The 20,905-nt window shown below is 51.3% G+C and overlaps 1 protein-coding gene across 1 annotated transcript; it reads left to right on the top strand.

The window, feature by feature from the left end:
* Nucleotides 1-7,626: 7,626 nt before the first annotated feature.
* On the top strand, nucleotides 7,627-10,964 carry LOC149916759 (uncharacterized). Its single transcript, XM_090145779.1, has 4 exons — nucleotides 7,627-8,344; nucleotides 8,486-10,281; nucleotides 10,541-10,610; nucleotides 10,804-10,964. The coding sequence occupies exons 1-4, from the start codon at nucleotides 7,627-7,629 to the stop codon at nucleotides 10,962-10,964; spliced, it is 2,745 nt and encodes a 914-aa protein (XP_090001905.1).
* The last annotated feature ends 9,941 nt before the right edge of the window (nucleotides 10,965-20,905 follow it).

The following is a 20,905-nucleotide window of genomic DNA, read 5'->3' as shown; positions in this document are numbered from 1 at the left end:
GGCCACAAAGATGATCAGGGGACTGGAGCACCTCCCCTATGAGGACAGGCTGAGGGAGCTGGGCTTGTTCAGCCTGGAGAAAAGAAGGCTGCGGGGTGACCTCATTGCAGCCTTTCAGTACCTAAAGGGAGCCTACAAAGAGGAGGGGAATCAACTCTTTGAAAGGGTGAGTGACAGCAGGACAAGGGGAAATGGTTTTAAGCTGAGGGAAGGGAGATATAGGTTGGATGTCAGGGGGAAATTCTTTACGGAGAGAGTGGTGAGGTACTGGAACAGGCTGCCCAGGGAGGTTGTGGATGCCCCGTCCCTGGAGGTGTTCAAAGCCAGATTGGATGGGGCCCTGGGCAGTCTGGTCTAGCATTAGGTGGAATGGTGGTGGCCCTGCATGTGGCAGGGGGGTTGGAGATTCATGATCCTTGAGGTCCCTTCCAACCCTGGCAATTCTGTGATTCTGTAATAGGATCGCCCTAGACATGATATTAGCAGAAAAATCGCTTCACTAATCATGCAAATACCAAGTAAACACAAATTCTTACCACCCAAACACAAATACCTTAATTGGTTAATTGCCTTCTAACAATTGCTTTCTTAACAAGCATTTGGCCGTAACTTTCCGATGTCTGCTTTACAACATAAACATAAGCATAGCCTCTTAATTGTTCAATTACCCCCTAGCATTTGTGCCCTTTTACACTGGGTCATTGTTCTGGTCATCCGTCTGTCCTTGCGTAGAGAAAAGCTTGGAAGGAGGATAGAGGGGAGTATCTTGGAGCCTGCCTACGGCATCCTAACGTTCCCACAGGGTAGGACAGTTCTGCTTTGTGTAAAGGCTCTGACTCCTTGAAAGTCTGTTAAATGCATTTCATTTCTGCTGGCCTAATGAACAACCTTACAGTGCGTTTCCTAGTTCAGAATACTATACCCACATTCTTTAGAACATTTAAAGTCCATTGCAGCTTTGTGCTGCAATAATTTGTCACGTAATTCAGTAACTGTTTCTAAAATACGTTACGAACATGTATATGGTATTCATACCTTTCACATCAGCTATTTCTAAGGATATGCTGGGGTTATATAGGTTACGCAGGTCATAGAATCATTAAATTGCTCAGGTTGGAAAAGGCCTTCAAGATCATCAAGTCCAACCACAACCTAACCATCCTACCCTCACTCTAACTACCCACCGCTGAATCATGTCCCCGAGCACCACATCCAAATGGATTTTAAACACATTCAGGGACGGTGACTCAACCACCGCCCTGGGGAGCCTGTTCCAGTGCTTAACACGCCCTTCTGTACACAGGATTTCCTGTGCTCCAACCTAAACCTCTGCTGGTGAAACTGCCCGCACTGCCTGCACTGCCAGCATTGCCAGCACTGCCTGCTGCCAGCACTAACTACCAGGCGTCTCACTGCGCAGGCTTGGGTAATCCCTACGTTGACATCGTCATTCCCCCATATGAGGACGTCAGCAGTATACAGATAAATCCGGACACCGTGGTCCAGCGTGAGCTTCTCCAGCTTCTGTGCCTATGCTCCGAGCGCCAGAGTGGGCGAGTGTCTGTACCCCTGGGGTAATCGGGTGACTGTGCATTGCACTCCCTCCAAGTAAATGCAAATTGATTGTCCTCCACCTTCCTCAAGGGGACCATAAAACAGCTGTCTTAGGCATCAGTGGCAGCCAGAAAGGGATGAGGCTGTTCCCGTAGGGCAGTAATCAATTCTGAAACATTTGGGGCCGCTTTTGCTGAAGGGGCAGTCTCGGCACCCAGACGCCTGCAGTCCACTCTAAGTCTCCATTTGCCACAGGGCTCCCACACTGGCCATACAGGAAAGTTACAAGGAGAGTTTGCAGGTGCTGTAATCCCTTGATTGCATAGTTCAGCTACAAGGGGGGCTGTGCCTTCCTTAGCTCCTAAAGGGAGAGGGTTGGGCTTCATGTTTGTTGTCTTGGAAGGAAGTGGGGCCGGGGCTGCCTACAGTAGTCTAAGAGCTGGACTAGCCCAGTGGGGAACTGGGGGGAGAGTGCCTAAACAGCACCATCATCCACAACGGAACTGTTCGCATACACAAGGGTTAGTAAATACCCACATGTCCCATCTCCCCCGTTGCTTAACAGAGATGGGAAAGGCAGTTTCTCACTCCAGTGCCTAGATCTAACTTAACTCACTCTTCTGAGGGTCAACTTCTGAGGGAGTTAGCATTGATGAGGTTGTGATTTACTGTAGGGTCTGCTCCAAGGGAGCAGTCGAAAGAAGGGTCCATCCTCAAGAATAATTTCTCTGTGCCTGTGCTAGTTTGGTGCTGGGAAGGAGCGGGGGCAGAAGGCCGCTCCTCTTCCCTCCCTGAGCACTTCATCAGTGCTTCTGCCTGCTGAGACTGCTGCTGCTCCTCACCAGCTGCTCTTGTAATTTTCCTACTATCTCCTGCAAGGAGGAGATAATGCTGGCTCCTGAGAATCATTGCTGTGCGTAGCACTTGTGGGTGTGACCAGCACTGTCCTGAGTACTGCACAAACCACTGCTTTCCCTTCAGCAATATTTGTATTCTGCCCTTAAGTCTGGTACCCAGTTGCATACTGCCTGCTGGTTCTGCCAGTTATGTCTTGTCCAACTGAGCCCAGTGGCGCAAGACAAGAATCAAGCAATGTGATATTCCCTAGCGAATATGCCAGTACATATTCAAGTACACGAGTGTCTCAGTGTAACCTTCTTCCCCAAAAATGTCATGAATATCATGTGAAGTTTTGAACATCTTCATAGAAGCAAGCCCTATTTACTGCAGGTTATATTTGATGCCCATGTTATACTGCCATACTTTCACAGACTCTCACATGATCCAGAAGCCAGAGCAGTTCGTTAACAACAATTTGCTCTTTATAAATCAAGCTGGGTGGCCATTAAATAGTTCCAGACAACTGAAATCTCTTATGCCATGAAGAATGCTGCTGTCAAAACTTGTCAGGTAGAAATCTTGCACCACTTTCATTTGAATGTCTTCAAAACTCGCTCTCCCTACAGATCATACCTGGATTTGTTAAAAGTATATTCCGTATTATTCTGCAGGTGTATTATGTCAAACCACTTTTGTCTCAGAGCACTTTGCTGAGTTTTTGTTGAGTCTTAAAAATAATGCCAAATGATTTTGTGTGAAGATCCAGTATGTCACTGGGTAAAGGATGACATTTGTCATCGCTAAAAAATCAGAGGGGAGAGTGCTTGCACACCAGCTTTTTGTTGCATGCAGATAAGCTGAGTAAAACTTACATGAAAAGGTATATACTGGAGAATAATGAAAAGAGGGGCCTTCCCCTGGATTTCGTTGTTGGATGTGAAAAGAAATTCTTCTTATTCTTTGCCAGTTACTAGTTACACTCTTAATAATTCTATTTCAAAGAGTACCTGACAGTAAAATAAAATAGACTACACAATGTAAAAAATTAGTTGGTATCTTCTGTGATATAAAAGTGACAACTGTCAAAAAGAAAGAAAACATTAGCTCAAATTAAGAAAGAGAACATTCTTAAGAGTTTTGAAATAACTCTGTTATAACTCGAGATTTTCACACTTGATATTCACTATTCCTGTTAATCTAAGAAAACCAGCAAAACTAGAGACGTTGAGATCATCTGCTTAAATAACACAGAAGGACATCTTTAGGTCTGAAATATCTCAAACGTTTCTGGTAAACATATATAGATTCTCACTTTACAATCTGGAACATTGTCTCTCCTATAGTAAAAGAAAAGGTCTGTAATGACACTACTTAAGACTCTAAAAGTTATTTATCATCTTCTGTCAGAGCAGACATATTTCTAGTGCTCCTGTACTAAAATATCAGAGCTTATACAGCAAAAATAAGAGAAAACAGAGTAAATTTAGTAGTATGACTTCATACTATTCTTTTATTCTGGAAAGGGATAATCTGCAGTAATTGCTTATACACGTAAAGAAGGCTTCCCTGTGGTAGCTGACTATGTACTGACTGGTATCAAAAAATATTCATGCAGTTTTCTCTGAAACATCTGTTCAGCTATGGCAGAATCAAGATAGTGCATTAATTCAACCATAGGTTACTTTAATAATGTTTTATTGCTTTTTCTTATAAACAACTTTTTCCGAGCTTAGCAATTAGATATATCTGTGTGTCCTATTTTTATCACAGATGATCTTCTTCAGATCATCTGGTACTATGTTTTGGCTTTAGGAGAAAAAACAACGTTGGTAACACACCAACGCCTTAGTTGTTGCTGAGCAGTGCTGCACAGAGCCAAAACATTTTGGTTGCTCAGCTTCTCATCCTTTGTTGCCAGCGAGGGCCCTGGAGGAGCACAAGGAGTTGAGAGGGAACAGAACCAGGAGAGTCGATCTAAACTGCCAAAGGGATATTCCATACCATATGGCATCGTGTCAAAAAACTATAAAACCATGGGGAATTGGCTGAGAGGGCCACCGCTGCTTGGGGATGGACTGGGCATTGCCCATGGGTGGTGAGCAATTATGTTGTGCATCACTTGTTTTCAAAACATTTATAACTATATATATATATATTATTATTACTATCATTTTTTTTCACTATCTTTTCTGTCTTAGTAAAGAGTTTTTATCTCTCCATCCCACTGATGGAGCAGGGAGCAAACACCTGTGTTGCACTGAGCTTCCTGAGGGTTTAAATCACAACACGGTGAATGTCATTTTCCTGGAAAAAAATATAGAAGCAGACTTCATTTTGATCTAGATTGGTTATCTTAAAAATATTCCCTGGACTAAGTAGAACTCTGTAACTGCTCCCACTACAATTTTGCCAAGGAGCTCAGAACTGCAAAAACATTGCTAGAACATGCAGAATATACACACTGATAAAAACAGACCCGCTGAGCTGAACCTGAATGCCTAATGTACTTCAGTATGAAAGAAATACTTTCTGCTCTATCATGGTTTCATGACTTTCGCTATAGGTATTCCACATCATAAAATCATGTAGTGCACGGGGAGTTAAAGAGTTAATGCTCCAGTTCCGTGGGTAGTGGATAGTTCCGTCTATACGTGTCTCAGAAGAGAAGAAGAACGACATATCCCAGAGGACTGTTCACTGTTCTGTTTCTGTTTTCCATTCAGAGGGAAAGATAAAACTGTTCATAGACCATGAGATGTGCCCTTTTCCCTTTCTGCTCATCTCGGCAGTGTGCACTCCCTAGCCGTCTGGTCTTCAGCAGTAGAGTAAGGCCTTCAGTTTTTTGAACACACTCTCTCTCACTTTATTTGATTTATTAGCTTCGATTCCTTTTATACTGTGTTATGCTGTGTTACCTTGCATTCCGCTATCCTATTTAGTAAATTAACTTTCCTCCTCAGATAGTTGCTGCTGTTCTGTTTTCAGGCCCATTTCCCACCCTTTTTCCCCTCTCCCCTTCCCTTTTTCCTAGGATGTAGATCTGTTGCCCCCTGCTCCATTAGTCATGGAACCAGGCTGAACTGGCCCATAAACCACTGACATGCTCAAAATTGAAAACTGCAACTAAGAAACTAAGAATCAGTTGAGATACCATGAAAATGGTGATTAATGGTTCTATACGTGATTAATGGTTCTACTGGTGATTAGTGGTTCTATGTCCAGATGGAGGCTGGTAACAAGCGGTGTCCCCCAGGGCTCTGTCTTGGGACAGGGCTCTTTAACATCTTTATCAGTGACATCGACGACAAAATCGAGTGCACCCTCAGCAAGTTTGCTGACGACACCGAGCTGAGTGGTGCGGTTGACACGGTGGAAGGAAGGGATGCCACTCAGAGGGACCTCGATGGACTTGAAAGGTGGGCCCGGATGAACCTGATGAATTTCAACACAAAAAAGTGCAAGGTTTCGCACTTGGGCCGAGGAATCCCAGGCATCCCTACAGACTCGAAGAGCAGTCCTTGAGAGCAGACCTGCAGAGAAGGACCTGGGGGTCCTGGTGGATGAAAATCTTAACATGAGCCAGCAGTGTGCCCTTGCAGCTTGTAAAGCAAATGGTATCCTGGGCTCCATCAGAAGAGGGGTTACCAGCAGGGACAGGGAGGTGATTGTCCCTCTCTGCTCTTGTGAGGCCCCATCTGGAGTACTGTGTCCAGGTCTGGAGCCCCCAGTACAAAAACGACAGAGAGCTGTTGGAGAGGGTCCAGAGGAGGGCCACGAAGATGAGCGGAGGGCTGAAGCGCCTCTCCTTTGAAGACAGGCTGAGGGAGCAGGGCTTGTTCAGCCTGGAGAAAAGGTGGCTGCGGGGCGACTCATTGCAGCGTTTCAATACCTAAAGGGAACCTACAAACAGGAGGGGAGTAAAGGAGAAGGGGAAATGGTTTTAAATCGAGGGAGGGAAGATTGAGGTTGGATGTCAGGGGGAAGTTCTCTACTGTGAGAGTGGTGAGGTGCTGGAACAGGTTGCCCAGAGAGGCTGTGGATGCTCCATCCCTGGAGGTGTTCAAGGCCAGGTTGAATGGGGCCCTGGGCAGCCTGGTCTAGTATTAAATGTGGAAGTTGGTAGCCCTGCATGTGGCAGGGGGGTTGGAGATTCATGATCTTTGGAGTCCCTTCCAACCCGGGCCATTCTGTGATTCTGTGTGATTCAGTGAAAATGCAATTGTTGTGAGAAGCTGTTTCTGAGTATTGAGGCAAAATTTAGCTCATAACTTTTTTATTCAATAGCAGTCTATACAATTAAATTACCTTCACATTTGTTTTAGTTTCCAAGTTGATACGTAACAGCTAATTAGACAAAGGCCTACTCCAAAATATATCCTGAAATATGTGTGCCTTGTGGCAATCAGGAGATGTTTAAGAAGTAAACCAATTGCTGGAGCTGGGGAATTAGGGACTGTGGACAGATAATGAAGCTTCGCCTCTGCAGCCGGTTCATCCTCGCCTTGTGCCCAGCTCCAGCACGAAGCCCCTCATCTGGGATGTGCTCCTTCCCAAAGTGATCCAGAGAGGACTTCCCAAAGACAGCAGTTTATAAAGAATCAATCCAATCCGGATTCAAGCCAAGGACTAAAGTCATTCTGTCACAGACTGCTCCACCATGGGTCTCATTATGAGATGCAGCTCCCACCACAACTCTTGCTCCACAGCGAGCTCATCTCCAGAGACTTGAGCTGCGTCCCGCACGCTGCTCCACAGAGCGCGGCACATCCGAGCGCTAAGCGGGGCCGGAGAGCCGCAACACGAAGACGGGGCCGAGGTGCGGACGGGCCGCTCGGGCCGGGTGGACTCGGCCGGGCTGGGCGACGAGACGAGGGCAGGGGCCGCTCCGTGCCGGACGCGGCCGCTTCCAGCCGCTTCGACGGCCCCGGCGCGGCCGAGGGCGAGCCCGTCAGCGACGGCGACGGCGACGGCGACGGCGACGGCGACGGCGCCGCCGGGAAAGGCGCGGGGCGGCCGCGGAGACGGCCGAGGGGAGCGGGGAGAGGGGAGCCCGGCGCCGGGGCTCCGTGACGCGGGCCGGCGTCGCGCCCCAAGGCCATTGTGACGCGGGGCCGCCGCGAGGGGCCGGAGTCCCCCGGAGAGAGTGCCGCTCACTCTCGGGAGAGCGGCTCCGCGAGGAGGACGCGGCTCCCCCGGGTGCGTGCGACCGAGCGTCTGCGCGAGGACGCGGCGATGAGCGAGGAGCGGGAGAAGAAGGACGACCGCCAGCCCGACGCGGGGCTGCCACGCGTGCGCGACCGCCGACAGGTGCGGGCCGGGGAGGGAGGCGCTCGGGCTCGGCCGGGCCGCCGGCGGCCGTCGAAGTCGCCGCCGCGGGGGACGCCGGCCGCGCCTTCGCCGCCTCCATCCCGGTTCTCCTTCTCCCCGCAGGTGGTGCCGCCGGGCGGCCGGAGCCCGGGCTCGTCCCTCCGCGGCGTCCGTCTGCCGCCGCTGCCCGGCCCGGAGAGCGCGCGGGCCTCCGGGAGCCGCCGCGCACAGGTAGGGAGCCCGAGGGAGGCGGGGCCGGACGTCTTCCCGCGCCGCGTGGGGACCGCCCTGTGCCGGTGCGGCTGTGGGGAGCGGGGCGGCAGCCGCCCGCGGGCTGAGCGCTGCCCTCGGTGCTGCGTGCGGCGCGAGCGGCGAGGACCGCGCTCACTCGGCCTTTCTCCTCGGCTTCTCTTGCAGGCGGGCGGGCGGCAGTTCCTGGAGTCGGCGACCGGCGGCGGTGCCAGTGGCCAAAGCAGACAGCCTCAGCCACCCTTGCTGCCTCGCTTAAGGCGGGCGGGGCTGCCGGCAGCAGCACCCAGGCGTGCAGCAGCAGCTTCTGGGGTCTGCAAGCTGCCTGCTCTGCCAGCGGCAGCCTCTTCCACAGCATCTCCAAGTGGCAGAGCACGTGCCGTGGGCATCAGGGGCAGCAGACTCCCAGTCCTTGCCCCGAGACCTCCGGGAACCTTGCATGTCCAGGACGGGACAGCAGGGGCTGAGAGCCGGGGTCCAGCCCTGGAAGTCCCCTCAACTGTTCTCGTGCCTCGGCATGCCAGACCCATTAGAGGCAGCAGACTCCCAGTACTTGCCCCGAGACCTCAGCACACACCGCAGATGTTGTCCAGTTGCAACACACGGTGGGCAAACTCTGTGAGCGTGCCCAGGCCCAGTGCTGCCAACACTGCTCAGGGAAACCTGGGCGTACGCTCCGCGACATCGAGGGCTGAGGCTCAGATTCCTGCCTCTGGTGGTTCCCGAACCAGGGATGCTGGAGTGCAGGTTGAGCTGCAAGAATTAGAAGAGACTGCTGAGAGGGAATCCGCAGGATGTTCACCTGGCAAACTGCGGAGCGCATCTCTTGCCTCACCTGATGAGGCAGGCAGCATGCCTTCGGCTTCTCTTCTGGCTGCAGACCCTGGGCCTGGAGGACACCTTGAGGCTTTGGCTGTAACAGGTCCTGAAGATGGGGAACACTCAACTTCTTCCAAGGCTGAATACTTTCCAGAGGAGGCCAATGCAGCACCTTTTTTCTGGAGAGCATGCGAGGGAGAAGAAGAAGAAACGGCTAGCACCATGCCTGAATTCTCCAACCAGTCTCTGGGAGAAGAACAGAGGTTGCAAGATCCCAGAGAGGTCTACGGGGAGGCATATGGATATCCTCCAGTTCACCCAGCAATCCAGAGAATCCGGGATGAGGCGAAGAAGGACCAGATGCTGTCCAACTGGAACATCTCCTGGCCAAATAGCATGAGCGTGCCCCCGCTGCTAAGGCCCCAAGCAACAGAAGACAGTGCCAGTGCAGCTGACAGTGCTCAGGACACGCTGAGCGTCTGCAGTGTGACATCGAGGGCTGAGGGCCAGTTTTCTGCTTCTGATGATTCCTCAGCCAGAGGTGTTATAGTCCAGGACTCGCAGCTAGAGTTGGAAGAGGCTGCAGAGATAGAAACGGCAGGACAGTCATCTGGCACCCTGCAAGTTGCATCTCTTGCCCCATCTGATGAGGTACGCACTGTGTGTTCACCATCTCTTCTGGATGCTGAGCCAGGGCCTGCAGGGCACCTTGAGCCTTTACCTGCATCAGTGCTGGAAGATGCAGAAAGCTCAGATTCTTCCGAGGCTGCAAGCTCTGCAGAGGAGACTGATGCAGTATCGCTCCCCTTGCCAATGTCCGAGGGAGGAGAAAGAGAAGAATCAGCTATGGCCATGCCTGAATCCTCCGGACAAGGTCTGGGAGAAGCACGGAGACTGCCAGATCCCAGCGAGATCAACAGGGAGCCCTCTGGGTACTCTCCTATGATCCCAGCAATGCGGAGAATTCGTGAGGAGGACAGAAACGAGCAGATGTTGTCACACTGGAATATTTCCTGGCCAAGGAATGTGAGAAGCCCCAGGCAGCGAAGGCTCCAGGCAAGAGGTGACACATTCAATAATGTTGGCGCTCTTCAGGGCACGCCAGGTATCTGGCCCACGACATCACGGGATGGGTTTCTTGACTCTGGTGACTCCAGAAAGTGGACTGTTAGACTGTCAGTTATACTGGAAGAGTCCAGTGATGACAGCGACAGTGCTGCCAGCACTGCTGAGGGCACGCTGGATGCCAGAGACAATGCAGTGAGAGATGAGGGCATGCACCCGCCCTCCTGTCCTTGCCCTTCAACACTGGAGAATGTGGAGGAAGACTGGGGATGTGACTCTGAGGAAGATGCTGCATCAGAGGCAGTCAGCATCACATCCAGCACATCCGATGAGCCATCTGGTGAGGTGGAGGCCATTTCTTCAGCTTCATCTGTAGCTGCAGATCCCATGACTGAGGAGCATGTGTCAGCATGTGAGGGAGCAGAAGATGTGGGCCCTCAGCATGAGGTGAGCAAGGTCAGCACCAGGCATGAATTGGAGGCAGAGGCAGGAGTGGTGCCTGGAGTGTGCGCTGTGGGGAGATGCCTGGAGATGCTGTCTCCTTTCCAACCAGCTCCATGCATTAGGGTGGACAGCCCCTCTGTTATTCCTGCCTTGCCTTCAATCAAAGGGGCCTGGAAAGGGGATCCCTCCCCTGGACCCCTGGCACCCACACCATCAACAGCCAGTGGTATTACAGGTGTGTGGTTTTGTTCTCTTCACACAGGTTTCTGCAGAGGCTGAAGAACGTGCACAGAGCTCCGTGTGCTTCAGAGATGCACCGGAGGATGGCCCAGGTACGTCCCCAGACAGAAAACAATCCCAGGGAGGGACCTGTCAAGCTCAGATGGCCCACCAAGTGGCATGGAGGCTGACAGCGTTCCATGCGCTGCCATATCCAGGCCAGTCCTCCCAGGGAAATTCCATGGTGGTGGGTGGCAGGCAGGAGCTCGCCTCTGCCCCTTGCCTACAGCTCTCTGTCCCCCACAGGTACCACAGCCGCACCACACACAGCAGCTCGCCGCCGGATGCCAGCTGTCATCAGGAGTGTGCTCCGGGCTCTGCGCAGGGTTTGCACCTGCAGCTGCATCAGGGGACAGCGAGAGGAGAGGCACGAGGCTGTAAACACCAGGCAGCTCCCCAGAGATTGATTCCATCCTGTCAATGTAGAATTCTGATTCCATCATGTCAGTGAAGAATTTTGATTCCAACTTGTCAATGCAGAATTCTGATTCCATCTTGTCAACATAGAATTCTGATTAAATGCTATCTTTATTCTATCCTGCCTGAGTGCTGTCTCATCTGTGCACTCGTGCATGGTTGGTCTCTGAGTGCGACTACTGGGCTCAGAGCACGGGGCAATGGATCCATGTGTCGGTGGTGGCAGCAAGTGCAGAGAGCGTGGGCGTGCAAGGGAGAGTGATTTGTGACTTGCAAAGTGTGAGCTGGCTGAGCCGGTGTGTGTGTGAGGTGGGCTGTGATGATCGGGGTGAGGGGCTGTGAAAGGGGCAGCCCTGGTGGGAGAGCACCGGTGTGTCTGTAGGGGTGCGAGCACAGCCAGGCACCTACTGAGAGGAGACCAAAGTGTCCCGGCTGGCTCAGGGCTCCTCAGGTGTCTCACTGCGCAGGCTTGGGTATTCCCTACGTTGACATCATCATTCCCCCATATGAGGACGTCATCAGTATACAGACAAACCCAGACACCGTGGTCCAACGTGAGCTTCTCCAGCCTCCGTGCCAATGCTCCGAGCGCCAGAGTGGGCGAGTGTCTGTACCCCTGGGGTAATCGGGTGACTGTGCATTGCACTCCCTCCAAGTAAATGCAAATTGATTGTCCTCCACCTTCCTCAAGGGGACCATAAAACAGCTGTCTTAGGCATCAGTGGCAGCCAGAAAGGGATGAGGCTGTTCCCGTAGGGCAGTAATCAATTCTGAAACATTTGGGGCCGCTTTTGCTGAAGGGGCAGTCTCGGCACCCAGACGCCTGCAGTCCACTCTAAGTCTCCATTTGCCACAGGGCTCCCACACTGGCCATACAGGAAAGTTACAAGGAGAGTTTGCAGGTGCTGTAATCCCTTGATTGCATAGTTCAGCTACAAGGGGGGGCTGTGCCTTCCTTAGCTCCTAAAGGGAGTGGGTTGGGCTTCATGTTTGTTGTCTTGGAAGGAAGTGGGGCCGGGGCTGCCTACAGTAGTCTAAGAGTTGGCCTAGAGGCAGAAGGCCTCTTCCCTCCCCAAGCACTTCATCAGTGCTTCTGCCTGCTGACACTGCTGTTGCTCCTCAACCAGCTGCTCTTATAATTTTCCTACTTCCTCCTGCAAGGAGGAGATAATGCTGGCTCCTGAGAATCATGGCTGCCCATAGTACTTGTGAGTGTGACCAGCTGTGTCCCGAGTACTGCACAAACCACTGCTTTCCCTCTTCTTCAGCGATATTTGTATTCTGCCCTTAAGTCTGCTACCCAGTTGCATACTGCCTGTTGGTTCTGGGCAAGAGAAGAATCAAGGTCCCTCAACATTTTCAGAATATGCTCTGGGCTATTAGGATTGCCCATCCCTCCTTCCATGCTTGGCGCCAGCTACTCATAATGTACTTCAACAAACACTTTTTTTTTTTTTTTATTCTTTTCTTTCCACATCCCTTGTTGAACTTTATACTGTCTGCGCCTTGGCCCTCCCGATGCCATCCCTGCACATCCAAACAACATCCCTCTGTTCCTCCCTGGCCACCTATACCTATCCCCACTTCCACTGCTTCCTTCTTTTCCCTCAGCCTTCCCAGCAGCCCCGTGCTCAGCTGAGCTGAGTTTCCTGCCACCCCTGCCTGATTTCTTTTTCTGGGGGATGGAGAGCTCTCGTGCTCTCAGAAGCATGTTCTTAACTGTGCTGCCAGCTGTGTTCCGTTCCTTTGTGCCTAAGGACAGTTTCCTAGGAGATCTCATTCAACCATTCCTTAAACAGGTCACTGAAGTTCACTCTCCTGAAGTTCAGTGTCTTGACTCCACTCTTTGCCAGGCCCATGTTCCTGGAGATCGCAAGCTCAACCAGGGCATGGTTGCTGCAGCTCAGGCTGCCTCCAATCTTAACGTCTTCGACCACCTCCTCTGCACGGATGAGCACCAAACTCGGCAACCACTGGTGACCAGCTGGTCCCCTCTGGTCCTGACCTGTCCAAGACCGGTACCAGAAAGTTACCATTATTGGGCTCCAGGAGTCTCCTGGATCACTTGCAGCTAGCTCGCCCTGTTCATTTCCCAGCAGGTATCTGGGTGGTTGAAATCCCCCAGAGGGATCAGAGTCTGGGAGCACAACAGCTCCTGCAGCTGAAGGAAGAAGGTCACACCTACAGGCTCCCCTTGATTTGGTGGCCTGTAGTATTCCCCGACCACCAGCTGTCTTTTGTTGGTCTCGTCCCTGGTTTTAACCCACAGGCTCCCCACGTGTGCCTGACTATTTCTCAGAGGCAGCTCTTTGCAGTCTGTCCTCTTTTTGTCGTAGGCGGCAATTCCCAACCTCTCCTACCTTGCCTATCCCTTCTAAAAAGCGTATAGCCCTCAATTCGGGTTACGCAGGTCATAGAATCGTGGAATTGCTCAGGTTGGAAAAGGCCTTCAAGATCATCAAGTCCAACCACAACCTAACCATCCTACCCTCACTCTAACTACCCACCGCTGAATCATGTCCCCGAGCACCACATCCAAATGGATTTTAAACACATTCAGGGACGGTGACTCAACCACCGCCCTGGGGAGCCTGTTCCAGTGCTTAACACGCCCTTCTGTACACAGGATTTCCTGTGTTCCAACCTAAACCTCTGCTGGTGAAACTGCCTGCACGGCCTGCACTGCCAGCATTGCCAGCACTGCCTGCGCCTACAGCACTAACTGCCAGCACTGCCTGCACTAACTGCCAGCACTAACTGCCAGCACAGCCAGCACTAACTGCCAGCACTAACTGCCAGCACAGCCAGCACTAACTACCAGCACTAACTGCCAGCATGAACTACCAGGACTAACTGCCAGCACTAACTGCCAGCACTAACTGCCAGGGCCGAGGGCGGAGAGCAGCAGGGCCGGGCTCGGCCGGGCCGCTGGCGGCCTTTGAAGTCGCTGCTGCTGCTGGGCACGCTGCTGGCGACTTCGCCACCTCCATCCCACGCCTCCTTCTCCACACCGCCGTGTGTGAGGCAGATGCCGTGCGCTCAGCGTCGCTTCTGGCCACAGAACCTGGGCCTGCAGGACACCCTGAGCCTTTGCCTGCATCAGTGCCTCGGTATGCAGAAAGCTCAGATCCTCTCGGGACTGCACAGTGTCCGGAGGAGGTCAGTGCAACGCAGGAATACCTGCTGTCAGTGTGTGCGGGAGGACAAGGAGAAGAAACAAGCGGCTATGGCCGTGTCTAAATTGTCCACGCAAGCTCTGGGAGATGCCGCGAGATCGCCGTATCCCAGAGAGACCAACAGGTGGCGTGTGGATATCCTCCAGATCACCCAGCGATCCGGAGAATCCGAGATGAGGCGAGGAAGGAGCAGATGTTGTCCAGTAGGACCACATCCTGGCCACACAGCTTGAGCATGCCCATCTATGTCTCCAAGTGCAGAGCCGTCCCAGGGAGGGCCTGCTGGGCCCGAGCGGCCCGGCGAGCAGCTCCATGTACAGAGTCCTGCTGTGCCCGGGCCAGCCCTCCCAGGGAAAGCTGCGGTGCTTGGTGGCAGGCAGGGCCTTGCCTGGTGCCCGCCCTGCCCCTTGCCTACAGCTCTCTGCCCCCACAGGTACCGCTGCCACACCACACACAACATTCCTGCGAAGGCCACAGGAGGTGCACAGAGCTCCAAGTGCTTGAGTACAGGACTACAGGAGGATGGCCAGGGTACATCCCCGGGCAGAAAGCCATCCCAGGCAGGGCTTCCCAGCTCAGATGGCCCACGAAGCGGCACAGAGGCCGGCAGCACTGCATGCCCTGCCGTACCCAGGCCCACCATCCCAGGGAAGACCTGGAGTGGTGGCGCGCAGGCAGGGCCTTGCCTCCGCCCCTAGCCTACAGCTCTCTGTCCTGCACACGCTGCCTCACCACACTCTGAAACTCGTTGCTGGTGGCCCCCAGCCAGCTGCCCAGGCATGCGTGCAGAGCTGCCACAATGGGCTGCCGTGCCGTGGGGGCTGCCATGTGGGGACCAGCCCTCCTCTGCTTCAGCTCCTCTGCACTCAGCTGCCCGTGGGCTGAGGGCTGCCCTCGATGCTCCGTGCAACGCGAGCGGGAAGGACCTCGCTCACTCGGCCTTTCTCCTCAGCTTCTCTTGCAGGCGGGCAGGCGGGAGTTTCCAGTGTTGGTGACCTGCGGCGGTGCCAGTGGCCAAAGCAGACAGCCTCAGCCACCCTTGCTGCCTCGCTTAAGGAGGGCAGGGTTGCCAACAGCTGCACCCCGGCGTGCAGCAGCAGCTTCTGGGATCTGTAAGCTGCCTGCTCTGCCAGCAGCAGCCTCTTCCACATCTTCTCCAAGTGGCAGAGCACGTGCCGTGGGCATTAGAGGCAGCAGACTCCCAGTCCTTGCCCCGAGACCTCCGGGAACCTTGCATGTCCAGGACGGGACAGCAAGGCCTGGGAGCCAGGGTCCAGCCCTGGAAGTCTCAGCTGTTCTCAGGCCTCGCCATGCCAGATCCAGACAAAACTGCGTGGTGTCCCTGAGCTGTGCTGCAGCCGCAAGCTCAAGCGTCGAAGTGCAGCTGGCAGTTCCAGGGTGCATGGCGCCCTGAGACCACCAGCAGGAACGGCCCAGGTGCTGTCCACCAAGGCTGGGAAGGTCCACGCAGCTTGGAGAGATGCTCAGGAGGGCAGCAGCGACACTCATGCTGCCACTACACCATCTTCCAGAGCAGCTCAGAAGGGCCCAGAAGGGCAGGCAGGTGGCAAAGAGCGAGACAAGGAGCCCCTGCCTGCATTAGTGCCTGAAGATGCAGGTAACCTAGATTCTCCCAAGGCTGCACACTCTCCAGAGGTGGCCAATAATGCAGTGCTGTTCCCAAGAGTGTGTGAGGGGGAAGAAAGAGAAGTAACTGCTACCACCGTGCCTGAAGTCTCTAGACAAGCTCTGGGAGCAGCACTGAGTCTGCAAGATGCCAGAGGGGTCAACCAGGAGGCCTACAGATGTTCTCCGGTTCACCCAGCAATCTGGAGAATTCAGGATGAGGCGAGGAAGGAGCAGATGTTGTCCAGCTGGACCATCTCCTGGCCAAACATGAGCATGCTCAGGCTGCTAAGACCCCAAGCAGCACATGCTTGTGCCAGTGCTATTGACATTGCTCAGGGTATGCTGGACACCCGCACCACAACATCGATGGTGGAGGGCCTCTTTCCTGCGGCAGGAGAGCTCCTATCCTGGGATGCTGGAGTGCGGGATGAACAGCATAATGTGGAAGAGATTGCTGAGACAGGAACTGCAGCACAGTCATCTGGAGAGCTGCAGAATGCATGTCTTGCCCTGTGTGATGAAGCAGAAACTGTGCGTTCAGCTTCTCTTCTGGGCGCTGGTCCTGGGCCTGCAGGACACCTTGAGCCATTGCCTGCATCTGTGCCAGAAGATGCAGAAAACGAGACCACGCACTGTCCAGAGGAGGTCAATGCAGCACCACTCCTCCAGTCAGCAATGCAAGGGAGGAGAAGACGAGATAGCTATGCCTGTGCTGGAATTGTTCAAAGAACCTCTGGGAGAAACACCAAAACTGCCAGATTGCAGAGAGCTCTACGGGGAGACCTATGGATATTCTCCAATTTTCCCAGCAATTCGTAGAATTCGGGATGAGGCGAGGAAGGAGCAGAGGTTGTCCATCTGGAACATCTCCTGGCCAAGCAGTGAGAGCATGCTCAGGCTGCTGAGACCCCATGCAGCACATGACAGTGCCAGCGTTACTGACACAGGTCAGGGAATGCTGGACACCTGCACCACAACATCGAGGGTAGAGGGCAACTTTCCTGATCTAAAAAATTAAGCTGTAACATATCCTTAGAAATAACTGATGCGGAAAGTAAGAATACCATATACATGTGAGTAACATTTTTAGAAACATAATTACCGAATTACCTAACAAATTATTTCCTACAAAACTGCTGTAGATTTTAAACGTTCTAGACAGTGTGGATATAGTATTGTGAACTAGGAAACACATTGTAATGTTGTTCATTCGACCGGCAGAAGCAAAATACATTTAACATACTTTCAAGGAGTCAGGGCCTTTACACAAATCAGTCCTACTCTGGAGCCGTATGCAGGCTCCAAAATATTCCCCTCTATCCTCCTTCCGAGCTTATCTCTACACAAGGACAGACGGATGACCAGAACAATGACCCTGTGTAAAATGGGCACAAATGTTAGGGGGGGTAATTGAACAATTAAGAGGCTATGCTTATGTTTATGTTGTAAAAAACAGACATCGGAAAGTTACGACCAAATGCTTGTTAAGAAAGCAATTGTTAGAAGGCAATTAACCAATTAAGATATTTGCGTTTGGGTGGTAAGGATTTGTGTTTACTTGGTATTTGTATGATTAGTGAAGCGTCGCGAAAGAGTGCGAACCTGCAGTACTCAGCCAATGAGGAAGCAGGGGGGAAAGAGATAAGCGTCAGGCAGTAGGGATAAAAGATGTAACACTGTTTTCTCTGTGCTCTCCTGCTTGCAGGAGGCCCGCTATTGCAATTGCGAATAAAATTTGCTTTATCAGAGAAACCGTCCTGAAAAATTATTTGGATATTTCCAACAATTTGGGGGCTCATCTGGGATAATTATCGCCTCTTTGAGGGTCTCCCTACTGCCCTGGACAGGATAGGTGCACCCTGCTGATTTCAGAGGTTCTGTCTGGGTGGCGAGGTGACTCCTTGGGACGGCCGATAAGAAACCGAGACTGTTAAAGACAGGCCGGGCTCTGTGAAAGCCAAGGGGCAGGCAGGCATGTGCTTTGACCCCTGGAGACCCGGTAACTTCATGCATGGACCAAGGTAAGGGAATTTAATTCTTGCCTTGGGGGTCGGTGGAGACTCGGGTGAGTCTCGGCAGGGAGCTGTTGGTGTGCGGTACCTGTGCACTTGACGAAGTGGCAGCAGCACACCCCTATTGAATCTGAGAATCGGAGCGAGGTGCTCCGGGGGGATTGGCCCCAAATCCAAGAATCGGATTCCGGAGGGATGGGGAATAGGAGCTCCGTAGAACAGGGAAAAGGGTCCCCAAATTCGTGCCTAGAGATAGCCCGTTGGGAAAGAAGCTTGGAAAATAATCCCCAGACCAGGGAAAAGAACAGGGAAAAGATGTTTAAATACTGTATACAGACATAGCCTAGAGAGCCACTACAGGGAAAACTCATGATTTTGACCAAAGTAGGGGTCTGACGAAGATGGGCCTGTCTGCCTTTGTATTTATATGTAATCAGTAAACTGACTCCTTTTTCTGAAACAGGATTGGCTTATCTCGCTTAATGGATGCAAGAAGTAAAAAAAATAAAATAAAATCTTCCTCACAAGGAGGAGTCAAACTTCAGAAGAAAAAGGAAAGAGAAGCAGAAAGATCATAAATGGGATCCCTTAGATAACTTCCCCCCTTAGATTTCTAAAGCAATGCAAGAGACAGAGAGGATGCACTCTCGATTAACTGAGCGAGTTGGAGTAATGTGAATGGGACCTAGAGAGCCTTCCTTTCTCTAACACTAACCTTACTAATACTTCACTTTATCCTTTAGGGCAGTGTCCTTAGCTCAAAGGGAAATAGGGTATGCTAATGCCTGCTGTTTTTACTAGAAGAAAAGTCAGGATTTTCAAGAAGAATTCCTTAATTGAGGATCCAATAAGTGTCGCAGAACAATTAGATCAATTTCTAGGGCCTAATTTCTACTCATGGATGGAAATGATGTTTATCATTGATGTGTTGTTTATTGGAGAAGGAGGTGGGCAGCTATGCAAGTGTGGGAAATGAATACAGAGGGAAGGTTGGGCCCTGGAGGGAGGCAGAGAGAGGAAGGATCCTGAGGATAAATTGTACTGATTATTGTCACTGTCTTTGTGATTGTTAAATGTTTATGTCGTGAAAGTGTTAAATTATGTTATGTCATGTCATGTATGAGGCTGTTATGCAACAGAGAGTGTCTAAAGTGATACCAAGAAGACCTCCCTGGGTTGTATTTTGGCTCACTGGAAAAATATTGCTGGTGAGCCAGGGGGAATATTGGATAAGAAACCAGGAACATAAATGGAAGAATGAGACCGGTTTTATAACTGAGTACTCTAATCATGAGAGCAAATGCTGGGTGTTTGTGGAAATTGAAGAACTGTATTGTTTGATTTGTGGATTTTGAAGGGAGTGGTAGAAACTGTCTCGATGCTGTGTGGAAATCTATTTGTTAATGGTACATGGAAATGTAACTGAGGGTACAAATAGTGGAATTGTGGGGAAAACAAACGAAAAAAAACGGCAAAAAGGTTAAGGAAAACAGTGAGTTCGGGATATTAGAGTTTGGGTCTGCATGAGAACACATCCCCCGCACTAGCCCCCCCCCCCCCAACCCCCACGGTCTGTAAGAACAACTCTGAGTGAGAGAAAGAGCTGGGGGCGAGAGCTTCCCGCTGTAACTGTGCAGGGTGTGTGACTTGTGAATGGGGATGGGGCGGGACAGTGAGAGTGAGAATAGCCGTCATCTGCAGAGATCTCGGGAAACCCGATGTCCCAGTGTGAGCACCGGAATCCTGGGGAGGGGAGGGAGTGAAACAGAAATTACTAACATTGTATTTCAGTAATGATGAAAGTCTGGAAAGTGAAAAGGGTTTGGGAAAAACACAGGCTGAGGAAGGCAAAGTTGAGCAAGCTGTAACAGGGATGTCCTTACCTAGAAGAAGAGGTAAGGGGGAGCCTGGAAGGGCTCAGGGAGAGTTCCACCCCCACTGGACCGAAGGCAGCTGGGGAAGCAGGGTAAAGAGTTTACTTTCTGATACGGGTGGCTTTTACCCTGTGCTACATCAAGAATTATTACCCGTAGATGATTTTTGAAATAGTTGTAGGAGCTACTGGCAAGAGAAGGTTACTTTTTGGGGGGACCAATTAAATACAGGCTAGGAGAACAAGTAGGAATACATAAATTCTTGTACACACCAGGTTCTCCAAAACCATTACTTGGGCATGATGTATTAGAACAGTTGAATGTAGAGATTAAATTCAGTAGAGAAAATTGGAGCTAATTGTCAAGCAAGACCAATTGACTGAAAATTTTAGGTCTGGCTTTAACACAAACTGGCAAAAGCAATGTTGTACCCCCAGAAGTTAGGTAAATCCTAAATCAGGTATACACAGGACTGCAGGCATCAGGAGTGCCTGGCAGAGCCAAAAAAAAAACCAAAAAAACAGTGCAACTCAATAAAAGTTAAGTTATAGATGGGAGTCAGCCTAGCCAGGGTAAAGCAATGCCCTTTTCGGATACAAGATTGAAGGAGGATAAAAGAAATAATAAATAACTTTTTGGATTGGCAAGAGCTATGCTTTGGTAAAAGATTTGAGGGCAGTTAATAGAAATGTTGAAGACATGCAACCCATGGTGGTAAATCCATGCACTTTATTAACCAAGCTGAGGAATAAGTTGGTGGGGTTTGCCATTCTGGATTTGAAGTACACAAAAACAAAAATTCAGTTAACCTGGACAGTGAGACCCAGGGTTGCGAGAACAACCCAATGATGTTTGAGAACTGGTCAGCTTGTGAGCCTGAGATTTGGGTTCCTCTATTCCATGGTGGAACTTTACTGCAGTACGTGGATGCCACAGTATCAAAGGAGAACTGTGTACAACGGACTGTGAGTTTGCTGAATTTCTTGATTTAAATGGGTATCAAGTTTCTCAACAGAAAGCACAACTGATCAAAAAGAAGGAAGCAATTTGCTGAACACCCAGAACACCAACAAAGAGCTACCTCCAAGCCAGCAGTGTGCGACTGCATGAGGCTGTCTATACCAGTTGGTCAGACCTGCAGGAGGAACCACTGGACGACGCTGAGGACCCCTGGATTCATCGACAGAACCAGTTTTGTGAGACAAGGAAACTGTAAGGCAGGATATGCAGTAACTGCTAC

This window comes from Phasianus colchicus, chromosome 9 (assembly GCF_987193195.1).
Source record: "Phasianus colchicus chromosome 9, bPhaCol1.hap1.1, whole genome shotgun sequence".
Lineage (NCBI taxonomy): Eukaryota > Metazoa > Chordata > Aves > Galliformes > Phasianidae > Phasianus > Phasianus colchicus.
The sequence above is the reverse complement of the archived record's forward strand: the minus strand, read 5'-3'. Positions and strand labels throughout refer to the sequence as shown.